Source organism: Barbus barbus (assembly GCF_936440315.1).
Source record: "Barbus barbus genome assembly, chromosome: 29".
Classification (NCBI taxonomy): domain Eukaryota; kingdom Metazoa; phylum Chordata; class Actinopteri; order Cypriniformes; family Cyprinidae; genus Barbus; species Barbus barbus.
In genome coordinates, this window is record NC_136757.1 from 10,524,440 (window position 1) to 10,552,182 (window position 27,743).

Genomic DNA, 27,743 nt, shown 5'->3' on the forward strand with positions numbered 1-27,743 from the left:
AATTAATAACAGAATTTTCATTTTTTTTTAACTATCCCTTTAATATTACTCTACTTATATAATGTGCAGAATCCAAAAATCGATCAAATTATATTCAAACATTATAGATACAGATATCAGCATCAAACTATATGAATACAAATGTTGTACTGTATGTGTTAAACTAATCCTAATTGATTCCAATGTGTTCGCAAGCTTAATTTTGGCACATTAAGTATCAGTTTATCAAGTTGCACGTTTAATCTTATCAACAATCTGAACCTTATATGACTCTTTAACTGACAATCCTGAAGGACAATTATGCAAACCTTTGTCCTATCTGGTGTTGGTTCAAGGAAAGTGGATATAACCCCTAATTATGTTTTTGCAAAGAAAAAAATAAATAAATTTGTGGTACAGTGGCATGCACTAGCCCTTGCCTTTAGAACCTCACATCCTCACTAGTGGAAATCTCTTTTCATTGGCCATCAATGGATGGCAAAAAAAGAAAAAGAAAAAAAGATTACAATACACAACACAGATTCTGCAGATTTCTTACCTATACCTGCAGGACATTTTATATATAAAATACATTTTTTGTTACAGGGCCGGTGCCAAGGGGGGGCATTCGCGGGCCGTGCCCCCCCAAACGAGTTACTGTGCCCACCCACTTTCCATCCTCTCCCCTCCTCGCTGAACGAAGTATCCATAAAAAAGCATAAGTTTCCACAAATATATTAAGTACTGTTTAAATTGTTGATAAAAATAAGAAATATTTAAAATCAGCATGTTAGAATGATTTCTGAAGGATCATGAAGTACTGATGCTGAAAATTCAGCTTTGCATCAACAGGATTTAATTATATTTTAAAATATATCCAAATAGAACATGTTAAATTGTAATAATATTTCACATTAGTAATGATGCAGTACAAATTCAGCCTTTGTGAGCATTAAAGGCTTCTTTAAAAAGCATCAAAAATTTACGGCCAAACAAGACCTACATACTTCTTCAGTCTTGTGTCATAAATCTTACCTGTCTGAATAGATTTTTCAGTGCAAATGACAGCTTCTCCTGAGGTCTTGATTTAATGTATTTCAGCAGGCTCGCTCTCTATCAATAAACAGTTACAGTAGGTGACTGCACTGCAAGAAAAGAAAAACAGCACTTCAAACCAATTTTGCTGATATATATATATATATATATATAAAGCAAGAACAAGCACAAATAAAATATAGACTAAACAGAATATTGACTGTACTGTGTTATATATTGTATAAACTGTACTAATGGAAAAAAACTGAAGTTGTTTTGCACTCGTGCAGACCATAGTTTAATGCATATTTATTAATGAGAGTCATCGGGGGGTTATCAGGTTTTGGTAGGTGTGTTTTATTCCTTCGAAGTTCCATAGCATCAGTAACACACCTTTGATTTGGTCTGCCCATCTAGTTAATGATCAGTGAGCTGGATTGACTTTTATCCATTCTGGTTGGCGGTGGAAACATCAGGCCAGATAAGACTCTAATCATCATCAGAATCACTATGTTTATCCAATGAGAGTGAGAAAGCTTTTCATTTCCTACTGTCTTTGTCTACAGTATATCATTACAGGCAGAGGTCGAGCAGAGATCTCTCTGCTACCAGAAACTCCTTACATCTCCCCACTGGAACTAACACTCCATACACACAGAAGAGCAAGACAACAAGAGAAATGCTTTTCCAAAGAAAGAACTGGACTTGGTCCGTTTTATTGTTTACACTTGCTGCTTGCATGGTGAGTCTTTGATTTTCTAGATGCAATTTTTCTGAGTGACAGAATCATCTCATTACAAAATATGTGAAACTCTTTTATATGTTGACATTACAATGTGAAGGGTTTTGGCTGTGACTGAGTTATACTCTATGCTTAATTTGTGGGATATGGATCAATAACTTGAGTCGGAGTAATGCTTGCTTCTTTTTCACAAACAGAAAACTGATCCACAAATAAATGTAAATAAACGTAATTAAAGTCTTTCACAATAATGGCATATTGAAGTATGTATGGATTGCAACAGATTGCTGACAGTTGTCTGTAAATAAAAAAATGAAGAGTTCAAGTTTAAACATTTATGGTCTTTGCCAATGGTTAAAATCAGTTTTCCATTGATATACATCTAGACTTAACAATCTCTAGCTTTATTAAACACTTTATGGCCTTAATTGTGGCACAAAATAGATTTCTAATTGTATATTTGCTTATCTCATTTTATTTATGTTTATTAGTTCACAATTTTTGTGAATCACCTCAGATTTATCTAATTTTGTGAATGTGAAACAAATACCACCTGATTTGATCACATCCACACTTTTTCTTACTATGGAATGCCAGGCAGAAAAAGACAAAAGTATCATGCGACTTAGAAAATATCATGTTTGGGCAAAAACTATGATAGTATTAAGCTTTTAAGCATATTAAGCTTTTCTAATTCCTCCACAGTCATGGAAGAGTATATTATTATTACTTTTCCAACCATGGAAAAGTAATAAAAATGAATAACATCTTTAAACATTATGTAAATTTATTGGTTAAAATATGTGGGGCCTCTGAAAAAAGAAATGACAGTTTTTAACAATATAATTATATTACATTTCATTGTTATATTAAGGATAAATTATTATGAATAGCAAATGTAAACAATTGAGTTATTGACTATATATATATTAGAGTTATGACTAATATATATTACATGGTATATTATCACTCTGGTAAATTATTGTTGCAAATTATAAAGAAAACATTTCACTTTCATTTTTGAAGAAAAAATATACAAATGCAGAGAAACTGTACAATTCTGAACTCGGAAAAAAAAAATTGAGTTCTGAGATGCACTAAAGATTCATTACTACAGCAGATCTATAAGATATTGTAAGGATTACCTAAACATATTTATGTATGTCATACCTCTGTTTATTGAAGGGTCTCGCAAGTGCTCAGCATGAACCAGGCTACTGCTCATTCTATGAGGACTGTGGCCTAAACCCTTCAGTGGAGGGAGCTCTTATCCCCCCTAGGGTACCCTGTAAGGACTATAGAAAAGCTGTGAATGTGACAGGAGACCACTATGAACTTTTGAAATCCGTGTGCCCAATGTTGGCCCATGGTGAGGGTGAAACATTGGCCTGCTGCTCCATCAGACAGCTTACAGCTCTACAGAGCAGTCTCACGCTGTCCAAAGCCGTGCTGATCCGCTGCCCATCCTGCGCCGACAACTTTGCGTATATCCACTGCGCCACCACCTGCAGTCCCAACCAAAGTCAGATTTTAAAGATTACCAAAACCGCAAACATCACGCAACCCTCTGGCATTGTCAAGGAAGCTGTGGTGGGTTACGAGGCTTACATATCCACAAACTTCTCAGATGCATCGTTTAGGTCCTGCAAAAGTGTACGAATCCCAGCTACCGGAGGCTACGCCATCGCCACGATGTGCGGCCGCTATGGTTCGACACTGTGTACGCCGCAACGCTGGTTAGATTTCCAGGGTGACTCGAGCAACGGACTGGCTCCTCTGGATATTAACTTCATGCTTTTGTCAGACAGTCAGACCGCTGGACTCCCACCTGGAGCGGTTCTGTTTGCAGATAGAGCGCTGAATTGTAACGAGATGACACCAACAGGTGGTGAGGCCTGTTCCTGTCAGGACTGCGAACAATCCTGTCCAGCTGTACCACAGCCACCGCCTTTACCAAAACCGTTCATGATTGGTCAACTAGATGGAGTCCTTGTCATCAGCATCATAATCTTCTCCTGCATCTTTTTCCTTATTATGTGTTACGTAGTTTTAGAGTGCATTACCCACATCCAAAAGTCAAAGGGCACTCAGAAGAGCAAGAGCACTAGGGACCAAAATGAAAATGAGATTGAATATAAAATCAGTCCTAAAGATGTTACGTGCTCTGATAAAGCCAGTCTTGCCACGCAGGAGTTTCTGGGGTCTCTTTTCCAGACATGGGGAACCATAATGGCACGATATCCTCAGATAGTACTCCCAGTCTGCCTTGTGGTTGTGTTGGCATTTGCAGTGGGAATAAAAGACATAGAGCTCACCACAGATCCTGTCCAGCTTTGGTCAGCGCCCGAAAGTCGTGCCATGCGTGAGAAGGCCTTCCATGACACACATTTTGATCCATTTTACCGCACCAATCAGCTGATCCTGATCGCTCCAGACCGGCCCAGTCACTACTATGACTCCTTACTCTTTGGCGAGCAGAACTTCAGCGGCATCATATCTAAAGGTGACATTAACATTAAAAATGTATTTCTCATGAAAAGTGTTGAAAGCATACTATTTAGGTTTACTCTCACAATGTGTAGTAACAGATCATTTCTTTGGTATGTTCACCTGAGAAAACAGAATATAGAAAAAGACCAAAATTTTATAGCAGGAACTTAGTTCTGTCTTAGACTTAGAAGTGTATGTTCTTTCATTGGATTGTAGCTCTTGTTTTGTTGATGTTTTTGAGAGGGCTTAAGTATTACTCTTCTTTTTGTATATACACGTTTTTGTCATTAAAAGTCAGCTTAAATTATAAAAACTATAGATTTAAAACTAGAAATGATACATTTTGAGATGGGTTAAAACCATATTTAGACACTGTTTCATGTGTTCACAATCACAATATTAAAGTGCACCTATTATGGGTTATGAAATAATCATATTTTGGTTTTGGGAGTCCCCAACAACAGGTTGACATGCATGCAAGGTCAAAAACACTTTCATTGTCTTATAATATGCATTTATTTTTTACCTTATTTGCTCAATGACTCCCAATCGATTCGTTCAACGATTTGTTTTTTCCAAACCCCTCTTTTGCGTGACGCTAATCTGCGGTGATTGGTGGATTTTATTGCGTGGAGCAGTGTTTGTGGTCTTTTTTTATGTAGAAATGTTCCAATTTTGAGAATTTTCTGTTCTTCAGTCATATTAAAATATACTGTGTACGTCTCTTTCTCACAGATCTGATCATAGAGCTGCTGGAGCTTCAGCAGAAAATCCAGGCAATTGAATTCTGGTCAGATGAACTTAACCGCACTGCAAGTCTTAAAGATGTTTGCTATGCGCCACTCAATCCAGACAACCCCTCGTTAACAGACTGTGCTGTCAACAGTCTACCGCAGTACTTCCAAAATAGCATCGACAACCTGAACGCCAAAGCAAACATGACAGAGCTCGGCGTGACGAAGGAGGTGGACTGGAGGGACCATTTCATCTACTGCGTAAAGTAAGTCAGATATCTGTAGTTTTCACATTACCAAGACTGCACAGAGATATTTCCAGCTTTTTGAGGTTCCACTGAACAAGTTCCAAGCACTGGGACTTTTTTCTATCACTTGCTCAGCCTGTGGGATTTTTCAAGCACACAGGTTGTAGGTTACATTGTTAAGTCAGTAGATGGCGTCAAGGGACTCCTTATGAGTTAGCCATTAAAAAAACAAAACGGATTCATTCAGGAACTAAATAAGAACTGGCTTAAAGGGTTAGATCACCCAAAAATGAAAATAAGCCTGTGATTTACTCACCCTCAAGGCATCCTAGGTGTATTTTCTTATTTCAGACAAATCCAATCAGAGTTATTAAAAAAATTGCCCTGGCTCTTCTAAGCTCTATCATTGCAGTCGAACAGTTCAACAGTCCAAAAGATGTCAAATAAAGTGTGCGTATCCATAATAAAACGTGCCTCACGCGGCCCCGGGGGGTGAATAATGGCCTCCTGTAGCGAATCCATGAGTTTTTGTAAGAAAAATATCCATATTTCAAACATAATAAACACTTCTCTCTCACTTCATCTAACGGTCATAAGCGGATGCCGTTCCAGATGAAGATTAGTGACGAAGGTGGAGAGAGAACAAAACAAAATGCTGGTCATGAATTAGAAGTACAAACCGAGGATTTGTAAAGAAAAATGTAGAAGGATTTCGATATAAGCCAAGATGAGACTGGTTTTACATTACATTTACATTTATGCATTTAGCAGACGCTTTTATCCAAAGCGACTTACATTGCATTCAAGTTACAGTTTATACATTTTTATCAGCTCTTGCTTTCCCTGGGAATCGAACCCATGATCTTAGCGTTGCTAGTGCCATGCTCTACTATTTGAGCTACAGGAAAGCTTTTACTTTGGTAAAGTAAGGAAACTTTGCTTCCTTTGCTCCTTTAAACAAACCCGCGAGACTAGCGTATACGTCCTACATCATCTGCCCAGAGCGGCTTCCGTGTACAACAGATAGCGGAAGTGAGAGAAAACTGTTTATTACGTTTGAAATATGGATATTTTTCTTACAAAAAAGCATGGATTCGCTACAGGAGGCCTTTATTAATGCCCCGGAGCCGTTTTATTATGGATGCGTGCATTTTATTTGACGTCTTTTGGACTGTTGAATAGAAACACCCACCCACTGCAATGATAACGCTTGGAATAGCCAGGACAATTTTTAATATAACTCCGATTGGATTCGTCTGAAACAAGAAAGTCAGATACACCTAGGATGCCTCGAGAGTTAGTAAAACACAGGCTCATTTTTGGGTGAACTAACCCTTTAATTCAAAATTTGTAGCATACTATTATGATAGTATACTAATACTAGAATATAAAATCTATATGAAAGCTTTATACATCAGAAATAGTAAGAGTAGCATACAATTACATTTTAAATTCAGTCACTGTCTTTCCAAAATCACATACTCTCCAGGTACTTCTTTTGAATAAGTATGTACCTTGCAAATATTAAAAAAGGTGTGCTCTACTATATGTAGAATGAATGTGTGTAGTGTGAATGTAATCTGGACGTACTATGCCTATTCAGATAGCCAGTGACTGGCTCATATTTAGCTTAATAGCATACTATTATCTAATATAATATGAAAGAATTGTTAAGAGTAGTATGCTATGCTAAATCAGTTACTGTATTGAGAGTCATTGAAACATTCACTTAACCATTTAGATATTTCTAAAACGCCGATTCATACAGGAATAAAATGCCACTTATTGAGTGTGGCTTAATTTTGAAGTGTTTTTATTGGTGGAAATGTTGCTTATTTATGTTATTCTTGTTTGAACTGCTCTATAAAAATATTATCACACATAACATAATTATATTCTGCTTGGCCACAGCTCTCCATTATCATTTAAAGACATCACAGCTCTTGGCATGAGTTGTATGGCAGACTATGGCGGCCCTGTCTTCCCCTTCCTGGCTGTAGGAGGATATGAGAGTAAGACACAAATCTGGCTAACATCTCACCATTATCTTTAAGAGTCACTGGGCTGACTTTGGCTTTCCATTATATTTTCAGACGAGGAATACACCACTGCTGAGGCCCTGATCCTTACCTTCTCCCTGAACAATTATGCACGAACTGATGTTAAATTTAAGATGGTTGAAGAGTGGGAAAGTAGGTTCCTTAAAATCGTGCAGGAATATCAGAAAAACCCAAACACAAACTTCACATTTGCCTACATGGCTGAGGTGAGATGCTGCTGACCATATGCTGTAATGATCAGAGATGTCAGTGTTTAACAGTCTCATAATCAAACTGTCTGGTGCTCTACAGAGGTCCTTGGAGGATGAGATAAACAGAACAACTGCAGAGGATATCCCCATATTCATGATAAGCTATGCTGTCATCTTCCTCTACATAGCTGTGGCTCTTGGGGAATATTCATCCTTCAAGCGTATCCTGGTGAGTGCATTACAGAGTGCTTAATGGCTTCCTGGGAATTTCCTTGTTTCTGATAACGGGAATAAAGGAAGAAGCTTTTCTCACAATAATGGCTAATGGAAACTCCAGGATGTTTTAAGTGTGTTATGAGCATTTGAATCAATACATTCTCAATTAAAAATAGTCTAGGCCTACTAACAGTTCAAATAAATAAATAAATGAAATAGATACAGATTTATTAGCTATAGAAATGTATTTTCTTAACAATATTTTTAATATATAAAATAGATTTTTTTAACATGAATATGAATACACTTCTGATGTCATATACATAGTGACCATTTTTAACTATTTTAAAGATTTTTTTTTATCTTCTTTAATGTTTTTAAAATGGTCATTTTAAATATTGCCAAAACTAGATAACGTGGAATATTTACAGATGTGGAATATTTATGATATGAGGTCATAAAAGCATCATTAATAATAATCATAAAAGCTTTATAAAAGTGTCTGTGAAAGGCGCTGATAAGTCAAATAAATTATTTGCATTAATTATTATTATTATTAGAAAATAGTTTTAGATGGAGTACTGTACACTAGCATATCAGACCTCAGGATATGTCCACTTTGCAAAAGTATTTCAGATAAACTGGCCTAGTTTGATAAGGTCATATTATTGCTTTCCTAGGTAGATTCAAAGTTCTTGGTTGGTCTGGGTGGTATTCTGGTCGTCGGCTGCTCTGTCATAGCCTCAATGGGTTTCTATGCCTGGATTGGGGTTCCGTCCTCGCTGGTCATTCTGCAGGTTGTACCTTTCCTTGTGCTTGCTGTGGGAGCTGATAACATCTTCATTCTTGTTCTGGAGTATCAGGTTTGTTGAGTTTATTTCTTCACTCTTATTTTTCTTCATTTTTGTTGATTATCTTTTGACACACTTCTAGTCAGCTTTAATCACATTGGATACTCTTAATCACACTCTTAATTCACATTTCTTAGCAACCGTTACTGTTTTTTTTTTTCAGAAAATTAGAAGGGACAAGAAAGCATTCACTTAAAAGTGACAAAAAATTATATTTAAAATTACTGCTGTTATTTTGAACTTCTTTTTCATCGCCTAAATATGAGTATCCTTGTGATTTGTCCTAAAAAAATTAAGCAGCTGTTTTCAACAATGATAATAATAAGAAATGTATCTTGAGCACCAAATCAGCATATTAAAATGATTTCTAAAGGATCATGTGACACTGAAGACTGGAGTAATGATGATAAAAATTCAGGAAAAAGTTAAATGTTAAAATATATTCAAAGGAAAACAGTTATTTTGAATTGTAATACAATTTTTCTATATTGCCGTTTTACTGTTTTATTCACTATATTTTACTGTAATACATTATACTAAAAAATCTTTTAAAAATCTTACCAACCGCAAACTTTTAAATGAATGGTAGTGTATATCTACAATTACACTCTATTTTTGAACTTAAAGATTACTTTATGTCTCTACTACTATGACTATAATTTCATAAAACATGTTTACGTTCTGTCTTTTCCGTGTTTATTCTCTATCAGAGAGATATGCGCAGACCAGGAGAGACGAGGGAGGAACACATTGGGAGAGTTCTTGGAAATGTGGCTCCCAGCATGCTGCTTTGCAGTTTGTCTGAATCTGTTTGTTTCTTCCTGGGTGAGAATCTCCTATTGACTCTGCTTCAACCCATAAAACACAAATATAAGAGGAAAAAATATTTCAATACATTTATGGATAGAAACCGGGAACGTTAATTATATTGCCTGACCTTTACTCACTGGTGCATGTCAGCAAAACATGATGCAGTAGATTTGTACCATCCCAATTAAAGAGAGATATGATTCATGTTTAGGACAAGCAATAATGTACTTTCGGCTCCCGAATGAGTCACATATAATGCAGTCACTAGCTTCAGATTACTGAGGAAACATATACGGCTGATTAAACACACTCTCGTTGTCTCTTTTCAGGTGCTTTGAGCACTATGCCAGCAGTGAGGTCTTTTGCCCTATACGCAGCACTGGCTGTGCTCATGGACTTCATTCTGCAGATGACTGCCTTTGTGGCTCTGTTCTCACTTGACGCGCGGCGACAAGATGCAAATCGTTGTGAGATAGCTTGCTGCGTTACTGTTGAAACTCCACACCCGTCCGAACCCAACCAGGGCATCCTGCTCCCATTAATGAAAAAATACTACGCCCCTGCACTGCTCAACCCTGTCAGCAGGGTATTAGTGGTACGTTCCTCCTTCACCAACAATGGTATTAAAGTGCTTCATCAACTAAATGCACTCCAGGTCCCAGGGTGGATTTTTATTAACTAAAAGATTTCAAGATATTTTTTTCTTTTCACAAGAAACTTGGAGAACTTGGAAAATTAATTTACAGTGAATTACTGCTTTTCAAATGTCTTATTTATAGATTTGATGGACTTACCTTTGTCCCAGTTCAAGAGTTCTTTTAGTTTTAAAATATGAAAATCCATTGTGAAGATATAAAATAATACATTTCAAAAACTATAATAATTTGAAAAAATATTGTGTTCAATTTTGTACTGTTCCTTAGTTGTCCTTAGCATATTTTTCAAAACAGCCAACCTGCCACTAAATAAAGTTATTAAAAGCTGTAATAATAAAAAAAAATAATAATAATTATATTTTTTTCTTAAAGATAACTTCAACAGAACAAAGGAAGACATTGTTTTTCAATAAATATACATTTACAATGTAAAACTAGTAAATGTGGCTAAAAGTGCCCATTGTTGAAGAAACACTCATTCACAGAATTTTGTTTTATATCTTTATATATATAAAAAAAGTTGATTGAAATGGGATATTTTCTGTCCTTTATATGCTTTTATATAACTATTAGTAATAGTTTATTATTATTATTATTATTATGTTTTGTTCTCTTAGATGGTGGTGTTCCTTGCGATGTTCTTTGCCTGTGTGTTCCTGTCGTTCCATGTAAAAGTGGGCTTAAATCAGGAACTGGCCATGCCATCTGTAAGTACAGAAATACTTAACACTCTTCTAGCCTGGCAACAAAAATGACCAAATATGCCAAAATGCCAATGACAAAAACGTACAGTTATTAAATAATTAGTTGCAGTGTTAACTTTCTTCATCTGTGTGTAAATATTATCAGGACTCCTACATGTTGGACTACTTCGCATACCTCTATAAGTATTTTGAAGTTGGTGTTCCCACATATTTTATCACGACCAAAGGGTTCAATTTCACCAGTGAGGAGGGCATAAACGCAGTATGTTCCAGTGTGGGATGTGACCAGTTCTCTTTCACCCAGAAGATCCGATACGCCACTGAGTACCCTGAGCGGTGAGCACTATATAAAAGTATATATAAATATATAAACAAACTATATAAAATGTAATATATACATTACTTAAATAGAACTAAAGTTGTTTATGTATTTTATTTTATATATATTGGCCTTAATTATAGTCTTTAAATACAAGAAGCATGTGTGAGCACCAACACACTATATTTGGTGTTCTGGTATAGTACATCACTACTCTTTACCTCATTATGCCAATCACATCAAACCTTGAACTTACAGATATGTTATCGATCTTAAAAGTTCACAGTGACACGGTCCTGTCAAGATACCAAGTATTACAATGAATTACAGTGAACAAATCACTATATATATAAAGCTGCCGTTTAAAACTAAAATCTTGCTGATTGCTCTAGATCGTACATGGCTATCCCAGCATCCTCCTGGGTGGATGACTATATTGATTGGCTGAACCCTGGATCCAAATGTTGTCGCATCTATACGGCTGGGCCAAACAAAGATGAATTTTGTCCTGCCAATGAGAGTAAGTGTTTCTATATAATTTAGCAGTTTACACTTAAATCCTTGTTGTTTATTATGTGTGTGTGCATGTGTGTGTGCGTGTGTGTTTCCATGCAACATTTTTAGAGAACTAAATATAAACTTATTTTGACAGCGGGTCTCTTCATGTGTACCAAGAAGTGTATGAGGGCACCCGAAAATGGGGTTCTGCGACCTAGTGTTGAAGATTTTAACAGATTCCTGCCAGACTTTCTTAGCAACAGACCTGATCTACAGTGTCCAAAAGGGTAAGAAAAGCAACTAAACCACTCACCTGAAAGATTAAACAGAATGAATGTTAAGAATAAAACATGTCCATATGCTTTCATTTCCAGTGGTTTGGGAGCTTATGATAAAGCTGTGATTAGAGACAAGGAAACTGGGGAAATAATAGGTGAGATACATGAATGAATTGTCTGTGTAACAATTTGCATTCACCTTCTAAAGCAGTGGTTCTCAACTAGTGGACCAGGGCCCACTAGGGACCCCCAAGATTAATTTAACTAATTTAAAGTAAGACAAAACAAGGTTATTTCTTATTTTAAGTCACCCCTTCAACAAATGCTTTTTTTCTTAAAGAACCAGGATTCCCACGGTTTGGAAAACCTGGATATATGAAGTAGTTTAATTTTAATAATATGATTTCTAGACCTGGAAATGGTCTATGAAAAAGTCCTTGGGCATTTTTTTTATGAATATACATTTTTCTAGTTATGCCAAGCATGAAATATATTCCTTATCCTTAATTCTCCAGTGAACTATGAACAGCTGGAAAAGTCATTGGGCCTTAAAGCTGCATTCCGTAACTTTTTTTTTTGGTTAAAAATGATCCAAAATCAATATTTGAGAAAATACATAACCAGCCAGTGTTCAAAACTATCACCTTACTTTAGCCCGATTCACAGCGGTTAGTTTATAGTAATGCTTTCTAATTTGAGTGGTACGGGTAGGTTTTCGCGGGAAATTCAAGCATGGCACTGCGTCATTACGTCACGTCTGTAAACATAAAGAAATTGTCCCGGCTACTTGGCTATCACGTGTGAGAATCCTGCAGATCGTTTAGCCTTTTCTCACAGCAGCTGGAATAATTAAATGTATCATTTTGATGGCGGATTGTAATCCAGAACGGATGTGTTTATGAAACACATGTGAATGAAATTAAATTATATTCCAGTTTTAAATGTGCTTCTGATTACAGATAGCCTGGGATTACACAATATTTGTATTTTAAAGAAAGCCAATTCGAAGGGAGCATAATTTGCTTTTTGGATTAGAAGAATTTGTTAATATGAAATTCAAATGGCATGACAATTAGATTAGACTGTGCAGAAACTGAAATCTACACGCTAATACAACGCAATGCTGATGTTTTTAACATTAATAATTTGAGAATAAAGTAACAATAATAATAATTTGCATGGTTTATGTGATATGAGCTAACTGATCGTTAGATAGACCATTGGTAGAGCAATTTATTGTAATGCTTTTTTCTCAGTTGGTCAGAACAAACGTGGCAGACGTGTTACTTACTTGTTCAGATGGCAATATCTGGTGAAAATATTTGGGTCATATATTCCAAGACATAGGCTAGAATCTGTGATTGCAAAGTACAGTAAATATCCACACCGGTGCAGTGACTGACAGCTACACATTCACCTCAAAACATTAGATTCATCCGTGCTGGAGCTGTGCCAACTCAATTCCTCAAGTAACTACAATTCCAGTTTCAAACAGAGATGGCGACAAAGAGGCAAAACTTACAGACTGCAGCTTTAAATATTGTTGTGAACAATGGGGACACTTGAGAATCATTGTTTAATAGAATTGTTCAGTCATGACCCTGCTGAAAAATCCAGCATATGCTGGTTGGGTATGTTTAGAAGCATGGCTGCTGGTTTGAGCTGGTTTAAGCTGGTCCTGAGCAGGTCATGAGCAGGAGCTAGTTGCTTAGGACCGGTTTAGGACCAGCACAAGACCAGCTAAGAACCAGATTAAACCAGCTCAAACATACCAGCATATGCTGGTTTCAGGGTACATCAATTTGTAGGCTGTTTTGCATGGGTTTTCATCATAAATTTAAGAATAGCAGTTTCTGGTTTATGAGTAAAGCCTGTTGTTAATATTAATAGATGAAACGTTAATGTTTTGCTCTATAACACTGTCATATCTCAAACGTAACTCTTGAAATTGCAAAAAATTTGCCAAGCCACAACAACTAGAACAGTTGCTGTCAAGCAAGTAAACTCATATCCTTGTGGTAGTTGTAGTCCTTAAGTGACTTGTTCACAATGTTTGAGGTATGACTGTAATTTATGTTAAAGAATAAAATGTGACAAAGCCACAGACTCCGTATAAAACACAGATTCATTATGACATCTCTCCGCTTTTCAGCGTCTCGGTTCATGGCCTACCACACTCCTCTGGCCAACTCTCAGGAGTTCACGGGAGCACTGGAGAAGGCCAGAGAACTGGCACATAGCATCACACTGGCCATGAGGAACGTCACAGGCACCTCTGAAGACTTCGAGGTCTTCCCATACACGTAAGTGTCCACTTCTGATCCTCCCTTATCTTTCGACATTTGCCATCCTCACCCTTGTTGCTTTTCCCGGATAAGATAAGAAGCGATAATCAGTTCATGTAATACTATTGAATGATAACGTGTCCTTGAGCTACTTCATAAGTTGCACAACAGCATCATGGATCCTAGAGCTACTTCATATTTTTCTGCATACTACACTATTGTGTGTAGCAGGGATGTCACGCACCTATTTTAAAAGTGGCACCAGTGGAAAAAAGTGTGCTTAATTGAACTGAATGTGCACTTTGTAGTGGACTTTAAATCTCAAAATTATATTTTTAATAAACTGAACTTGCAGAAAATATAAAAGACCACTTAAGTGTACTTTAAGAGAGGTTACTTTTAAAAAGTGCACTTTTCTCTCAGCACTGACTCTCTGATCTTTTATTTTGCAGTGTGACTTATGTGTATTACGAACAATATCTGACCATCGTGAATGAGGGTTTGTTCAACGTCGCCTTGTGTTTGCTCCCTACATTCGTTGTGTGCTGTATCCTGCTCGGCATGGACTTGAGATCAGGCTTTCTGAACCTGCTCACCATAGTGATGATCACTGTGGATACGGTTGGCGTCATGACGTTGTGGGGCATCGACTTCAACGCTGTGTCGCTTATCAACCTTGTGACGGTGAGTGGTTCAGAGAAACACTGTATGGTCTACATGTTTGCACTTCATACCTCTGGTAGTCAGGATAACATTCTCATCTTACTGTGGGTTGGTTTTTCAGGCCGTTGGTATATCAGTGGAGTTTGTGTCGCATTTAACACGCTCATTTGCTCTCAGTATTCGCCCCACGAAGGTGGAAAGGGCAAAGGAAGCCACAGCTAACATGGGCAGCGCGGTGAGTACCACAAACACAAGCGTATTGAAGCTTCCTCAGTTATGCATTAGTTCACATGTCCAGTTGTTGTGTTGTTCCATAAGTGTTTATGTTCTCTTTCCCAGGTGTTTGCTGGAGTTGCAATGACCAATCTACCTGGAATAGTGGTGTTGGCATTAGCTAAAGCACAGCTCATCCAGATCTTCTTCTTCAGACTCAATCTGGTCATCACTTTGCTCGGCATGGCCCACGGCCTCATATTTCTGCCCGTGCTGCTCAGTTTCTTAGGTATGTGTAGCTTCTTATTAAAATGTGCAGTCTTTATGCACATGGTGCTCAATCCCAAAGAGTTTAAGTTCAAAGAGACTAGTTAAAATTGTAATGGTTTTAAAGGGGTCATATGACGTTGCTAAAAAGAACAATATTTTGTGTATTTGGTGTAATGCACGTGTTTATGTGGTTTAAAGTAAAAAAACACATTATTTTCCACATACTGTACATTATTGTTACTCCTCTATGCCCCGCCTTTCTGAAACGCGTCGATTTTTACAAAGCTCATCGCTCTGAGAAGCGAGGTATGCTCTGATTGGCCAGCTATCCAGTGCATTGTGATTGGCCGAATACCTCAAGCGTGAGACAGAAATGTTACTCCCCTCACCGTATTGTGATGGCGTTTCCTAACACAGACGAGACTAAAACAATAAAAACCCATTACAAACGATGCATTTGTTGCATCCAGTGGGGACATAATTACTTATACTGTCTTTTTTGTGATCGGAGAAACGACAAACAACAAGAGCTAATCTACACAGCTCAAAACTCGCGTTTGAATCGTCAGTAGCAGAAACGTACATGCTGTGAGTCAGAAGCACCAGACTGTCCTTGCAAAGTTGGAATTTCAGCAAGCCAGCATTGTAGGCTACTCTCCTGCCAGGTTCAGGAAATAGTCCTCCGTAAAATGCGCTGCACACACTTTAATATTTGGGTTGGTAAATACAACTTAACCACTGATTTCTAGTTGTGTCCTCTTTTGGAAGCCCAAATAAAGTTTCGCTTTCACAGCGTCTCCAGGACATGGACACAGCAATAATACCACAGGGAGAATAAAAATCACGCCATTCATTGCATATACATTTGTGCTGTGTTATGAAAATGTCCCCACATCGTGACGTAGACATGTGGGGGCATGTTTGAATGAGCTGTTTTAGGTGGGTGTGGACAAGTCTTAGGTTAAGTTTATAAAGAATATCTCTTTGGTTTTGAGACTTTAGTCTTTGCAACTTCAGGGATCTTATCTATGCACAAACAGCTTGTAACACTCCAAAGAGAAAGGCAAACTTGAAATCTCATCATTTGACCCCTTTAAGTATCCCAAAATGCAAATACAAAATTTATTTGTGAGCCAAAATGTAAAAGTTTTTATAGAAAAACCACATACACAAAACTAAACTAAACTATTGACCAAAAATGTGTATTGCATTTCAAATCTAAAAACACAGACTATGAAACATATATAGGAAACATCCAGTAAGAACAGATAAGGGAGAGGGAGGAATCAAACATGTCAGAACAAGAGTTGGATCCATGAAGGATGACAAAAAAGTTTTTTTTTGTTTGTTTTAACATTACCACAGACCACTTGATGAAATAAATGCAACATAATGAAGCAACAATGCAGCATGTAGCATTCTACAGTTTGAAAAGTTACAGTTTTAAGTGTTATTTAGAAATACATTTTGACATTATAATAGTTATACAGTGTTATGTATTATTTATATAATATGGTGGTATTTATTAAAATATTTTATTTTGAAGCTTTTATTTTTATATTTCCATTTTAAATATAGTTTCTTTTGTCATTTTTTTTCATATTTTTCCATTTAGTTAGTTAGTTTAATTTTTTGTCATTTTAGTAGTAACTTCAGCTTATTTGATGTCCAAGTTTTTTCATCTTATATTTTATTTTAGCTTTATTTTAATTACTTGTATTAATTTTAGGGCTGCACAATGATTAATCCCGATTAATCACTTTCAAAATAAAAGTTTGTTTACATACTCTATGTGTGTGTACTTTGTATATTTATTATGTATATATAAATACACACATACATGTATATATTAATGAAAGATTTGTCAGATTTATATATAAAATATCTGTATTTATATATAATTTAAGTATAAATATATATAAATACATTTTTTTATGTATTTATATATAAATAATAAATATACACAGCACACACACACATAGTATGGAAACAAACTTTTATTTTGAATGTGATTAATTGTGATTAATGGTTTTGCAGCCTTAATCAATTATATTCAATTACAATAAAACAGTAAATTCAATTAATAATAAAAGACTCTGTAGCAAGCACTAGTATTCCATTCTAAACACTTGAAGCAACCAAATAAATTATGGTGTATTAGAACAAGGTTTGATTAAACAAAACTTCTCATGATCTGTCTGTTTTGCTCAGGTCCTGGTGTGAACAACGCTGTTCTGCTACAGATTCAAGAGAAGAAAGCCAAGGAAATGGAACTCAACAGCAAAGCCACATATGACAACATTAGCTTTGAAAATCATGAAAAGTCAAATGGGGAAATCCCCACAGAGCCCTCATATCCAGTAAAGGCTGATACTGTCCCCAAGACCACCCAAGAACCCAACGAATATGAAAGTGACATTTTGTAGCTCAAGACCTCTTACAAACTGCTCTCCCGCTTACTTCCAGTTAATTTATCTCTACTATTACACTGAATTGGTAGTATGAGAGATTCCTCCGAATGAAGGGATCACCTGCCATTACTTATACTGCTGCATTTGAGACCTGAGGGAAAAACAACCAATTACACACTCAGAAATATTATAAGAATCTCATCTTTCTGTGTCAGCTCTATGCCTCCGTAAGTGGTCACACCTGACATAAAGTGATAACACATACAAATGAAGAGCTCAATTCCACTGTGTTAGAAATAAGGAAATTAGGACAATAGTTTAGAATTTTTTAATTTTTTTATTGTGTAATATTTGTTAAATGTTATATTTAACTTTGTTGTTGTTTAGGTTTGATATTGTCATTTTTGCATGCTTTTAACTGTCTTGAGGACAGAAACACGTAACTTTGAAAAGCAGGCAATGCAACTCAAATAACACTCCAGTATAAAGAGGACCTGTTCTTGTATTATAAGCATTACTGTAATAATATTAAATGCACTGTGTGCATTTCTACATTCTGTATAAATTCAATATTGTCAATGTTCAATATTATCTCAATAGTTCAATATCCAAACTTTGCATTCAAAGTTTACCGTTTAATGTTTAAGTAACCATAAAGCACTTTTACAGCAGTTTATTGGCTGTATGATTGTAGGCAAACTAATATTAATTTCAGTTTTATACAGGCACACTACTGAGTCTAACTTACACTGCTTAGACTAAAAGGGATTTAACACATTCTAATCCAAAATCAAATCTTAATGAAATCCACTGAAATCAGTGACACGCAGGAAAAATAATATATATAACAGTCCAACAATTGTGCAAACGAAGCAACTGCAATAAAAATGTGCAATTCTTATATTCACACACACAAACGCGCACGTAACCAAAGACTTTAACCTAGAAATCTGCTGCTCTCTGGTCAATACTGCCGCATAAGGAAAATCTCTCTCACTCACACACATGCACTCATTCACTGGTGCAGAGTTCACTATGGTCAAAGGGGATGTTTGGAGAAAAACAAGAGCCGAGTCTAAAATGTATTATATCTTTTATGTATTAATTAGCATAGCTATCAGCAATAAAATAAATGTCCCAAACACAAGTCTATAAATATAAACTTGTAAAACTGAAAGACTCTACCGTGTATCTTGGCTGATTTCCTTGTTCCATCAAGTAAAAACACATTGAGCCCTCTGCCATCTAGTGGACATTTGTGGTGCTGTGACAAAAGTAAACTATTCATGCACACCTCGAGAAAACATTTGGGCTTGCTATCCCCTATATATACACATAATATTCACAAAATCATTCAGTTTAATGACTAAATTTCACATTTTAAGAGCCATTTTCTAAAATTTAACTCCCCGGTCTGACTGTCAAAGGGACCAATCCAGAAACTGATGGGTGACTTTTGAAACACAGCAGATATTGATCTATTGATGACCATGTAGAACTAAATCATCTAGTTCCCTCATGCATGAAATATTGTCTTAAACTGTGTATTCAGATCTAAACACAGTTCATAAGGGTGCTTATACATAGCAGGAGAAGCTCTGTCCTAACATCCGTAACTCAGAATCTCGGCAGACGTCCCGTCCAGAGGTCAACATGTGAGAGACCTCTGTTCACGAGCCTTCAAACTCATTCTCTTTTTCCTCCTAACAGACACAGTGAAACAACACAGAGACATGGTATTTAAACACTGGTTTATATGCATTTACAATTGGTCCAATAGTATTAGAATTTTAGTTAACTTTTTTTATTGATGATTGAATGGACAAATTGTCATTCATTTCTGACTATCATAGAATTTGATTTGTTCTCCCTTTTTAATGGGAACAACATAGTTGTTGAAAGAATATGCCATATTCATTTGATGCTATAATATTAATTTACTTTTTAAATGTGGTCTGATACTTTTAGACAAAAAAAAAAAAAAAAGTAAAAACTGGATTGCACCTTGTGAAAAGTTTGTTTGATTCATACATTTTTGGTTGTGTAACCAAGAAAATTAATACACGTGTAAATTAGAAAAAAAAGTAGTGTAAAAAACAACATTTATGTAAATGTAGTACATACTTAATATAAAAAAGCAAAACAAAGTAAAAAGCACAAAGCAAAAAAAAAAAAAAAGGCAAAACAAAATGTAACAAAAAAACACAACATTGCACTTGCACTTTGTGAAAGTTGCGTTTAGTTCATACCTTTTTGGTTGCGTAACCATGCATTTCCAAAGAACAGCATAGAGGGCTAACAGAAAGCCTATGAACACTGCTGCGGCAATCGCACCTGCAAACACACACACACACACACACACACACACACACACACACACCTGTTACACTGCTGTCTGAAAAACATTTGTTCACAGAGGCACATAATCTGTATCCTCTACCCAGAGATGAGATCAGTAACACTGATATAGAGCATGACAGAATGACAGGCTGCAGTTTCATTGTCTGCACCTCAAAATCACTGGTATTTCCAGTGAAAAATGCAGTCTGGACACTTTGGTACTGTAAGTAAACATCTATTTATGAAACACCACAGCTGCATTATATACTGATCTCAGGCATGTGAAAGGTCGAAGGTCCCACTAAATGGAAAAGAACAGTCAGCTTGTTTTTCATCAAGGAGATTAACCCTGAGAATCAAGACATATACAGTGCCCTCCAAAAGTATTGGAACAGTAAGGCCAATTCCTTTATTTTTGCTGTAGACTGAAAACATTTGGGTTTTGACATCAAAAGATGAATATGAGATGAGAGATTATCATTTCATCTTTTATTTACAGGTATTTTCATCTGGATCTGTTACACAACTTAGAAGATAGCACCTTTTGTTTGAACCCACCCATTTTTCATCTCACCAAAAGTATGGAACATGTGACTGACAGGTGTGTTTTGTTGCCCTGGTGTGTCCTATTAATTGATTATTCAAACAATAAATAGCACTGAATGTCTGCGTTCAGTTTCAGATCCGTGCAGACTGCATTTATAGTTAGACGTGTAACCAAAATGAAAACCAGAGAGGTGTCTATGGGTGAAAAACGAGCAGTTGTGAAGCTGAGAGAAGATGAAAAATCAATCAAACCATTGCACAAACACTGGCAATAGCAAGTACAACCATTTGGAATCTCCTGAGGAAGAAAGAAACCATTGATATACTAAGTAACACACCTCAAACGGGTAGATCAAGGAAAACATCTGCAGTTGATGACAGAAACATTGTGACAGCTGTAAAGAAAGACCCTAAGACAACTGTTAGTGACATCAGAAACAACCTCCAGTGAAGGTATCACAATCTACTATCAAAGTTCGCAGAAGACTTCATGAACAAAAGTACAGAGGCTACACCAGAAGATGCAAACCACTTATTAGTAAGAAGAACAGGAGAAGAGCCTCAAAAATTCTGGGACAAGGTTTTATGGACTGATTTTATGGACCAAAGTGATGGAAAGGCTAAAGTTTGGAGAAAGAAAGGATCTGCTCATGATCCCAAACATACAAGCTCATCTGAAACACAGAGTACACAGGTGTACATTATAGTAGACATTACACAAGTAATGTAATGGCTTGGGCTTTCATCGCTTCTTCTGGGACAGGCTCATTAATCCTCATTAATGATGTAACACATGATGGCAGCAGCAAAATTAACTCAGAAGTCTACAGAAATATTTTGTCTGACAATTTACAGAAAGATGCAACCAAACTGATTGGGAGATCCTTCATCATGCAGCAAGATAATGACCCAAAACATAGTGCCAAAACAACAAAGGAGTTCATCAGGGGCAAGAAGTGGAAGGTTTTAGACTGGCCAAGTCAATCTCCACACTTAAACCCTGTAGAGTATGCATTGTACCTGCTAAAGAAGAGACTGAAGGGTGTAACCCCCCAAAACTGAAAGAGGCTGCGGTGAAAGCCTGGAAAAGCATCACACAAGAAGAATGCAAAAGTTTGGTGATGTCAGTGGGTCACAGGCTTGATGCAGTTATTGAAAGCAAATGATTTGCAACTAAATATTAAGTCTTTTTCACTTTAATCTATGTTCATTCTATCTGTTCCAATACTTTGGGTAACATGAAAAATGGGTGGGTTCAAACAAAAGGTGCTATCTTGTAAGTTGTGTATCAGATCCAGATGAAAATACCTGTAAATAAAAGCTGAAATGTTAATCTCTCATCTCATATTCATCTTTTGATGTCAAACCCAAATGTTTTCAGTCTACAGCAAAAATAAAGGAATTGGCCTTACTGTTCCAATACTTTTGGAGGGCACTGTATAGACATAAACAGTGTATGTTTAAAGAGATATATGATGTAATGAGGGAACTGGGGAGGTGGAAAATTCCAGTGATGACTTGGAAACCTGTTTGAGCCTGTGAGTGGAGAAGCTGAAACACGGAAAATCAACCCTGAACTATGATTGAACACTCAGCATTCACTTTCTCTTCCACACCTTGCGTTTTAGATTAGTTCTTTAAAACCGGATTTAGGGCACGGTCAGAAGACATGATGCAAACCATATCAACTAATCTCTAATGACAGATCAATTATGCATGACTGAATAAGAGATTGTCAGATATCTCTATCTCTATATAGCAGCAAAGTTATGCAGGTTAGTTGTTTTTTTTCTTTTTCATTTTTTTCTTATTTTATTCATTTATTTATTTTATTTCTTTTTTTTGTAATGCAATGAAATTTAGATATTTTAAGTGTGGTCAATAAACTACATTCTCAAACATTTAGTAAACAGCTGTGTTTATATTATCAATAAATGATCTGTTTATCCTCTGACACTCTGTCCAGAAATCCCAAGTGTTTAATAACAATTCAACAGCTTCCTTTCTCACAGACCCACACACCCTCAAACACTTCTCAGTACAACCAGATTTCTCTAGAAATCTATATGCAATTTATATATTTTTCTAGAAATCACTGAGTTTGATATTTTTTACACAAAATAACCCTTGCCGTTTCTTCCCGGCAAAGGGTCAAACAAGTTGAGAAATCAAATGATTAATTTCACACTTGATTTCCGCTCTTCTCAGAACATGAAGAGAAAAAGACAAACGTCATCCACTGGAGAAAGAGCACAAAGGTCAGAGATAAATCATGTTTTCCAAAGGTTTTGTTTTGACAGGACTTTTTTTTTTTTGAGGAGGAGGAGGAATAAGTCATATGAGAATCACACAAAAACAAAGTTTTAAGTCATAAAAAATCTCAGTCAACAAAGGAGAGTTTGGATGGATTGATAAGAAAGATATGAAAAAAAAAAAAACCAACTATAAATGTACTTAAATTTGTAAATAAATAGATAATGAACAAGGTAGGACTGATGAGAGGTGGGCAAAGACTTACAGAACGAGAGTGAGGAAGATAATAATAAATGAGGAAGGGCTGGAAAGATCACTGACAGGTTCAGGCTGTAATTTCTGTTGTAATATGTGGTTTATCTCAGAGCTGGATGGTTTGGTTCATGGCATAAAACTCATTAAGTATTTTTGTAAATGCCTAAGGAGAAAATTAATTGAGAAATGTGCATTGTTCAAAAGTTTGGGGTGAGCAAGTTTTTTTTTTTATGTTTTCAAAGACGTCTCTTATGCTCACCAAGGCTACATTTGAAAAAAATCTAATATACAGGAAAAAAACTAAACATTATTACAAATTAAAATAACTTTTTTATTTAATATGTTTTAATATATAATTTATTCCTATGACGATAAAGCTGAATTTTCAGCATCATTAATCCAGTCTTCAGTGTCACATTATCCTTCAGAAATCATTCTAATATACTGATTTGGTGTTTAATAAAATATTTTTACTATCATCATAAATGTAGAAAACAGCTTAATATTTAAGTTTTTTTTCATGATTCTGTGATTAAAACATTCAAAACAACCGCATTTATTTGAAATAGAAATCAGCATTTATTTGAAATAAATCTTTTATAACACTATAAATGTCTTTACTGTTACTTTTCATCAGTTTAATGTGCCCTTGCTGGATAAAAGTATTAAAAAATAAATAAAAATGTAAAAAAAATCTTACTGACCCCAAACATTTGAATGGTAATGTTGCTAAGAAAAAAAAAAAAAGTGATTGGTCACGGTTGCATACGGTGACGCATTGCTGCCGTAGACATAATATTTTTTCCACTAAATTATGTCGTAAAAACAATATAATTTTCTAGGCTATACGATCAGATCAAAACAGTTATTTTTGAATAATCGACTCTAGGCTTGGAATATTTCTTTATTTGAATGACTGAAGTTTGATTTAACAACAAATCGAAATATGAACAAAAATAAAAAATGTTTTGTATTGAGAAAAGATGTTGTTTTAACAAGAAAAGATGTCATTATTACGAGAAAAGATGTTTTAACGAGAAAAGATGTCGTTATTATGAGAAAAGATGTTTTAACAAGAAAAGATGTCGTTATTACGAGAAAAGATGTTGTTTTAACGAGAAAAGATCTTGTTATTACGAGAAAAGATCTTGTTATTACGAGAAAAGATCTTGTTATTACGAGAAAAGATGTCGTTATTACGAGAAAAGATGTTGTTATTATGAGAAAAGATCTTGTTATTACGAGAAAAGATGTCGTTATTACGAGAAAAGATGTTGTTATTACGAGAAAAGATGTCGTTTTAACGAGAAAAGATCTTGTTATTACGAGAAAAGATCTTGTTATTACGTGAAAAGATGTTGTTTTAACGAGAAAAGATGTCGCTATTACGAGAAAAGATGTTTTAACGAGAAAAGATGTCGTTATTACGAGAAAAGATGTTTTAACGAGAAAAGATGTCGTTATTACGAGAAAATATGTTTTATCAAGAAAAGATGTCGTTATAAAGAGAAAAGATGTTGTTTTAACGAGAAAAGATCTTGTTATTACGAGAAAAGATCTTGTTATTACGAGAAAAGATCTTGTTATTACGAGAAAAGATGTCGTTATTACGAGAAAAGATGTTGTTATTACGAGAAAAGATGTTGTTTTAACGAGAAAAGATCTTGTTATTACGAGAAAAGATCTTGTTATTACGAGAAAAGATCTTATTACGAGAAAAGATGTCGTTATTACGAGAAAAGATGTTGTTATTACGAGAAAAGATCTTGTTATTACGAGAAAAGATCTTGTTATTACGAGAAAAGATGTCGTTATTACGAGAAAAGATGTCGTTATTACGAGAAAAGATGTTGTTATTACGAGAAAAGATGTCGTTTTAACGAGAAAAGATCTTGTTATTACGAGAAAAGATGTTGTTTTAACGAGAAAAGATGTCGTTATTACGAGAAAAGATGTTTTAACGAGAAAAGATGTCGTTATTACGAGAAAATATGTTTTAACAAGAACAGATGTCGTTATTACGAGAAAAGATGTTTTAACGAGAAAAGATGTCGTTATTACGAGAAAAGATGTTTTAACGAGAAAAGATGTCGTTATTACGAGAAAATATGTTTTATCAAGAAAAGATGTCGTTATAAAGAGAAAAGATGTTGTTTTAACGAGAAAAGATCTTGTTATTACGAGAAAAGATGTCGTTTTAACAAGAAAAGATCTTGTTATTACGACATAATTGAAAGAATAAGTGGAAAAAATATTATGTCTGCGGCAGCAATGCGTCACCGTAGTTGCACTCTGTTGTGACCGTCAAAACTGATACTGAGATAGTACCTGGTATGATTCCACTCTCTCTGTTCATGGGAGTCTCAGCAAGAGGGGGTGGACTGGTAGTTGCTGAGCGTTTAGAGACAATGGAGATGATGTTAAAGCATGAATATTACAAACTATCATTAACATTGTACATTAACTGTTTGATGTACTACCATTTCTATATGAGATGGAGGGGAGCCATGAAGACACTGGGGAAACTATCTGGAAAGAGAAAACAACAGGTTATTCAGTGAAAAATATTGGGTGGGGCTTGATTTTATCATTTAGAAACTGAATGAACTGCAAAAAGTGATGATTTACTCACTCTCAAGTCATATATACAATCGAATACAATCGGAGTTATATTTTAAAAAGTCCTGGCTCTTCCAAGCTTTATAATGGCAGTGAATTGTGGTCGAGATTTTAAAGCCCAAAAAAGTGTGTCCGTTCATCATAAAAAGTACTCCACACGGCTCCGGGGGGTCAATAAAGACCTTATAAATCGTATGATGCATTTTTGTACGAAAAATATCCATATTTAAAAAAACAAAACACTGGTCACAAATCAGAAGTACAAAATAAGCATTTGCAAAGGAAAACGTTGGAGGATTTCAGCATAAGTCAAGAGGAGACTGGTTTTCCTTTGCTGTAAACAAAACTTGGTTCTCACGAGACTAGCATATTCTCTTATGCTAGCTATACCTACATTTCACTGCTGGTTATACTCTGTATAATTGTGTATGTGACAAATAAAACTCTTGAATCTTATGCTACGCCTACAAACTACGTCATCTGCTGAACGCCACTCTCTCCTAAACGCGAGTACGACATTTCACGGAAGCTAGAAATTACAGTTTATAAAGTTATAAATATGGATATTTTTCTTACACAAACACATCAATTCACTTCAGACGCCCTTTATTAACTTCCTGAAGCCATGGGGGGGGGGGCACTTTTTAAGATGGATGGGTGCACTTTTTTGACCTCCATTCACTGCCATTATAAAGCTTGGACGAGCAGGATATTTTTTTAATATAACTCTGATTGATTTGTCTGAAAGAAGAAAGTCATATACACCTAGGATGGCTTGAGGTTGAGTAAATCCTGGGGTAATTTTCATTTTTGGGTGAACTAACCCTTCAAAAAGGCTATCATAAGAGAACTATGATTGGTGGGGAAGGGTTAAATAAATAAGCATAAGGTGACATAACATAAAAAGTAAGTTGTTTCAGAAGCGTGGCTATATTTTGATGGATAACTCCAAAGACAACAATGATTTTTGATACAGATGTCATCGTAGACATTACCTATCCACAGGTATATTTTTCTCTTATGATTAATATTCTGTGACAGAAAATGTCTGGTAATAAAGATAAAGTCATGTGATTCCAGGCAGCTCCCATGACGGGGGACCTGCCCTATGTAAAGTCAAGTATTCGTCAAATAAGTGTGCATCATTTTTTTATTTATCTGTCAAAAGTTTTCTTAAAGTTACTTGTACCTCTGTAGATCCCATCCAAGCACTGAAATGTGACAGTGAGAGAGGGGAGCATGTCCCAGCACTGTTGTTTAACAAAGATAAGAAACTATGCCATGACTGAAAGTTTCCAAAACATGCTGGAAGACAGGAAATGAGAGAGAGAGAGAGAGAGAGAGGGGAACAACTGTTTTCCAAGAAGTCTTGCTTTTCAAACATTTGAGCTGTGCTGTAAATGCAGTCTCTCAAAATGTAACTTTACTTCACTAAATACTAATAAAAAATAAAAACCCAAAGTGTCATTCTGATACACCAACCTAATTTCAACATTTGCAATAGAACTGTATTTTCCTTATCTTAAAAAAAGGTTCTGTCTTTGAGAGCTTGTAAACAGGTGGAGCATTTATACCAGATTCCCTGCAGTAGAGTTCAGTGTTGCATTGCATTGTTTCTCGAGTGTTTGCTTGTACCTGTGTGAGATTGTGGTCCTGTGGTTCTTCATGAACAGAGCTGTTGTTGTGTCCCACCTCCGTCCACATGTTTCAGCGCGTGTTTGTGTTTCCTCCCGTGATCATCACGAGTCGCCCAGAATAAAGAGAGCAAAATTGCGAATGAGGCTCAAACAAACCAATGTAAAATCCCCGTTGGCTCACTTTTAAAGTGGGCGGGGTAAATATAGCTCGTGGGCGGGGCAACAGTCGGCCATCCGCCTCTACAGTTAACAGAACCGATCAATCAGATAATCTTGTTTATCAACTGTACAAAACTTTGTTCATAATCTGTATTGACATGCTTGAATTGAATTGAATGAATGAATGACGCCATTGATTATATAAATAACACCAGTGACATGAAGTTGAGTAAATAATAACATCATTTGTGGAACATCCCTTTAGCACTTCAAATACAATG

General features: G+C 35.8%; 2 protein-coding genes across 3 annotated transcripts; one reads left to right on the forward strand and one right to left on the reverse strand.

Annotated features, from left to right (window-relative positions):
- Window positions 1–1,592: 1,592 nt before the first annotated feature.
- LOC306849460 (NPC1-like intracellular cholesterol transporter 1) lies at window positions 1,593–17,668 on the forward strand (the record flags this gene model as incomplete). Its single annotated transcript, XM_079384497.1, has 19 exons — window positions 1,593–1,756; window positions 2,942–4,259; window positions 4,982–5,246; window positions 7,140–7,240; window positions 7,322–7,494; window positions 7,580–7,708; window positions 8,376–8,558; window positions 9,257–9,371; window positions 9,686–9,951; window positions 10,630–10,719; window positions 10,862–11,052; window positions 11,428–11,555; window positions 11,688–11,820; window positions 11,908–11,966; window positions 13,964–14,114; window positions 14,549–14,780; window positions 14,881–14,994; window positions 15,099–15,261; window positions 17,454–17,668. Exons 1-19 carry the CDS (start codon window positions 1,694–1,696, stop codon window positions 17,666–17,668), a joined length of 4,089 nt encoding a protein of 1,362 aa, XP_079240623.1. The 5' UTR covers window positions 1,593–1,693.
- Window positions 17,223–27,594, reverse strand: LOC306849463 (uncharacterized protein). 2 transcript variants are annotated; one of them, XM_079384502.1, is made up of 6 exons: window positions 27,302–27,493; window positions 26,856–26,971; window positions 25,528–25,576; window positions 25,376–25,438; window positions 19,903–19,987; window positions 17,223–19,356 (listed from the first exon to the last, which is right to left on the reverse strand). In XM_079384502.1, exons 2-6 carry the CDS (start codon window positions 26,868–26,870, stop codon window positions 19,302–19,304), a joined length of 267 nt encoding a protein of 88 aa, XP_079240628.1. In that variant the 5' UTR covers window positions 26,871–26,971; window positions 27,302–27,493; the 3' UTR covers window positions 17,223–19,301. The 2 variants fall into 2 exon arrangements, with proteins under 2 accessions (XP_079240628.1, XP_079240627.1); XM_079384501.1 differs by lacking the exon at window positions 26,856–26,971 and having other exon boundaries at window positions 27,302–27,594.
- Between the last annotated feature and the right edge of the window lie 149 nt (window positions 27,595–27,743).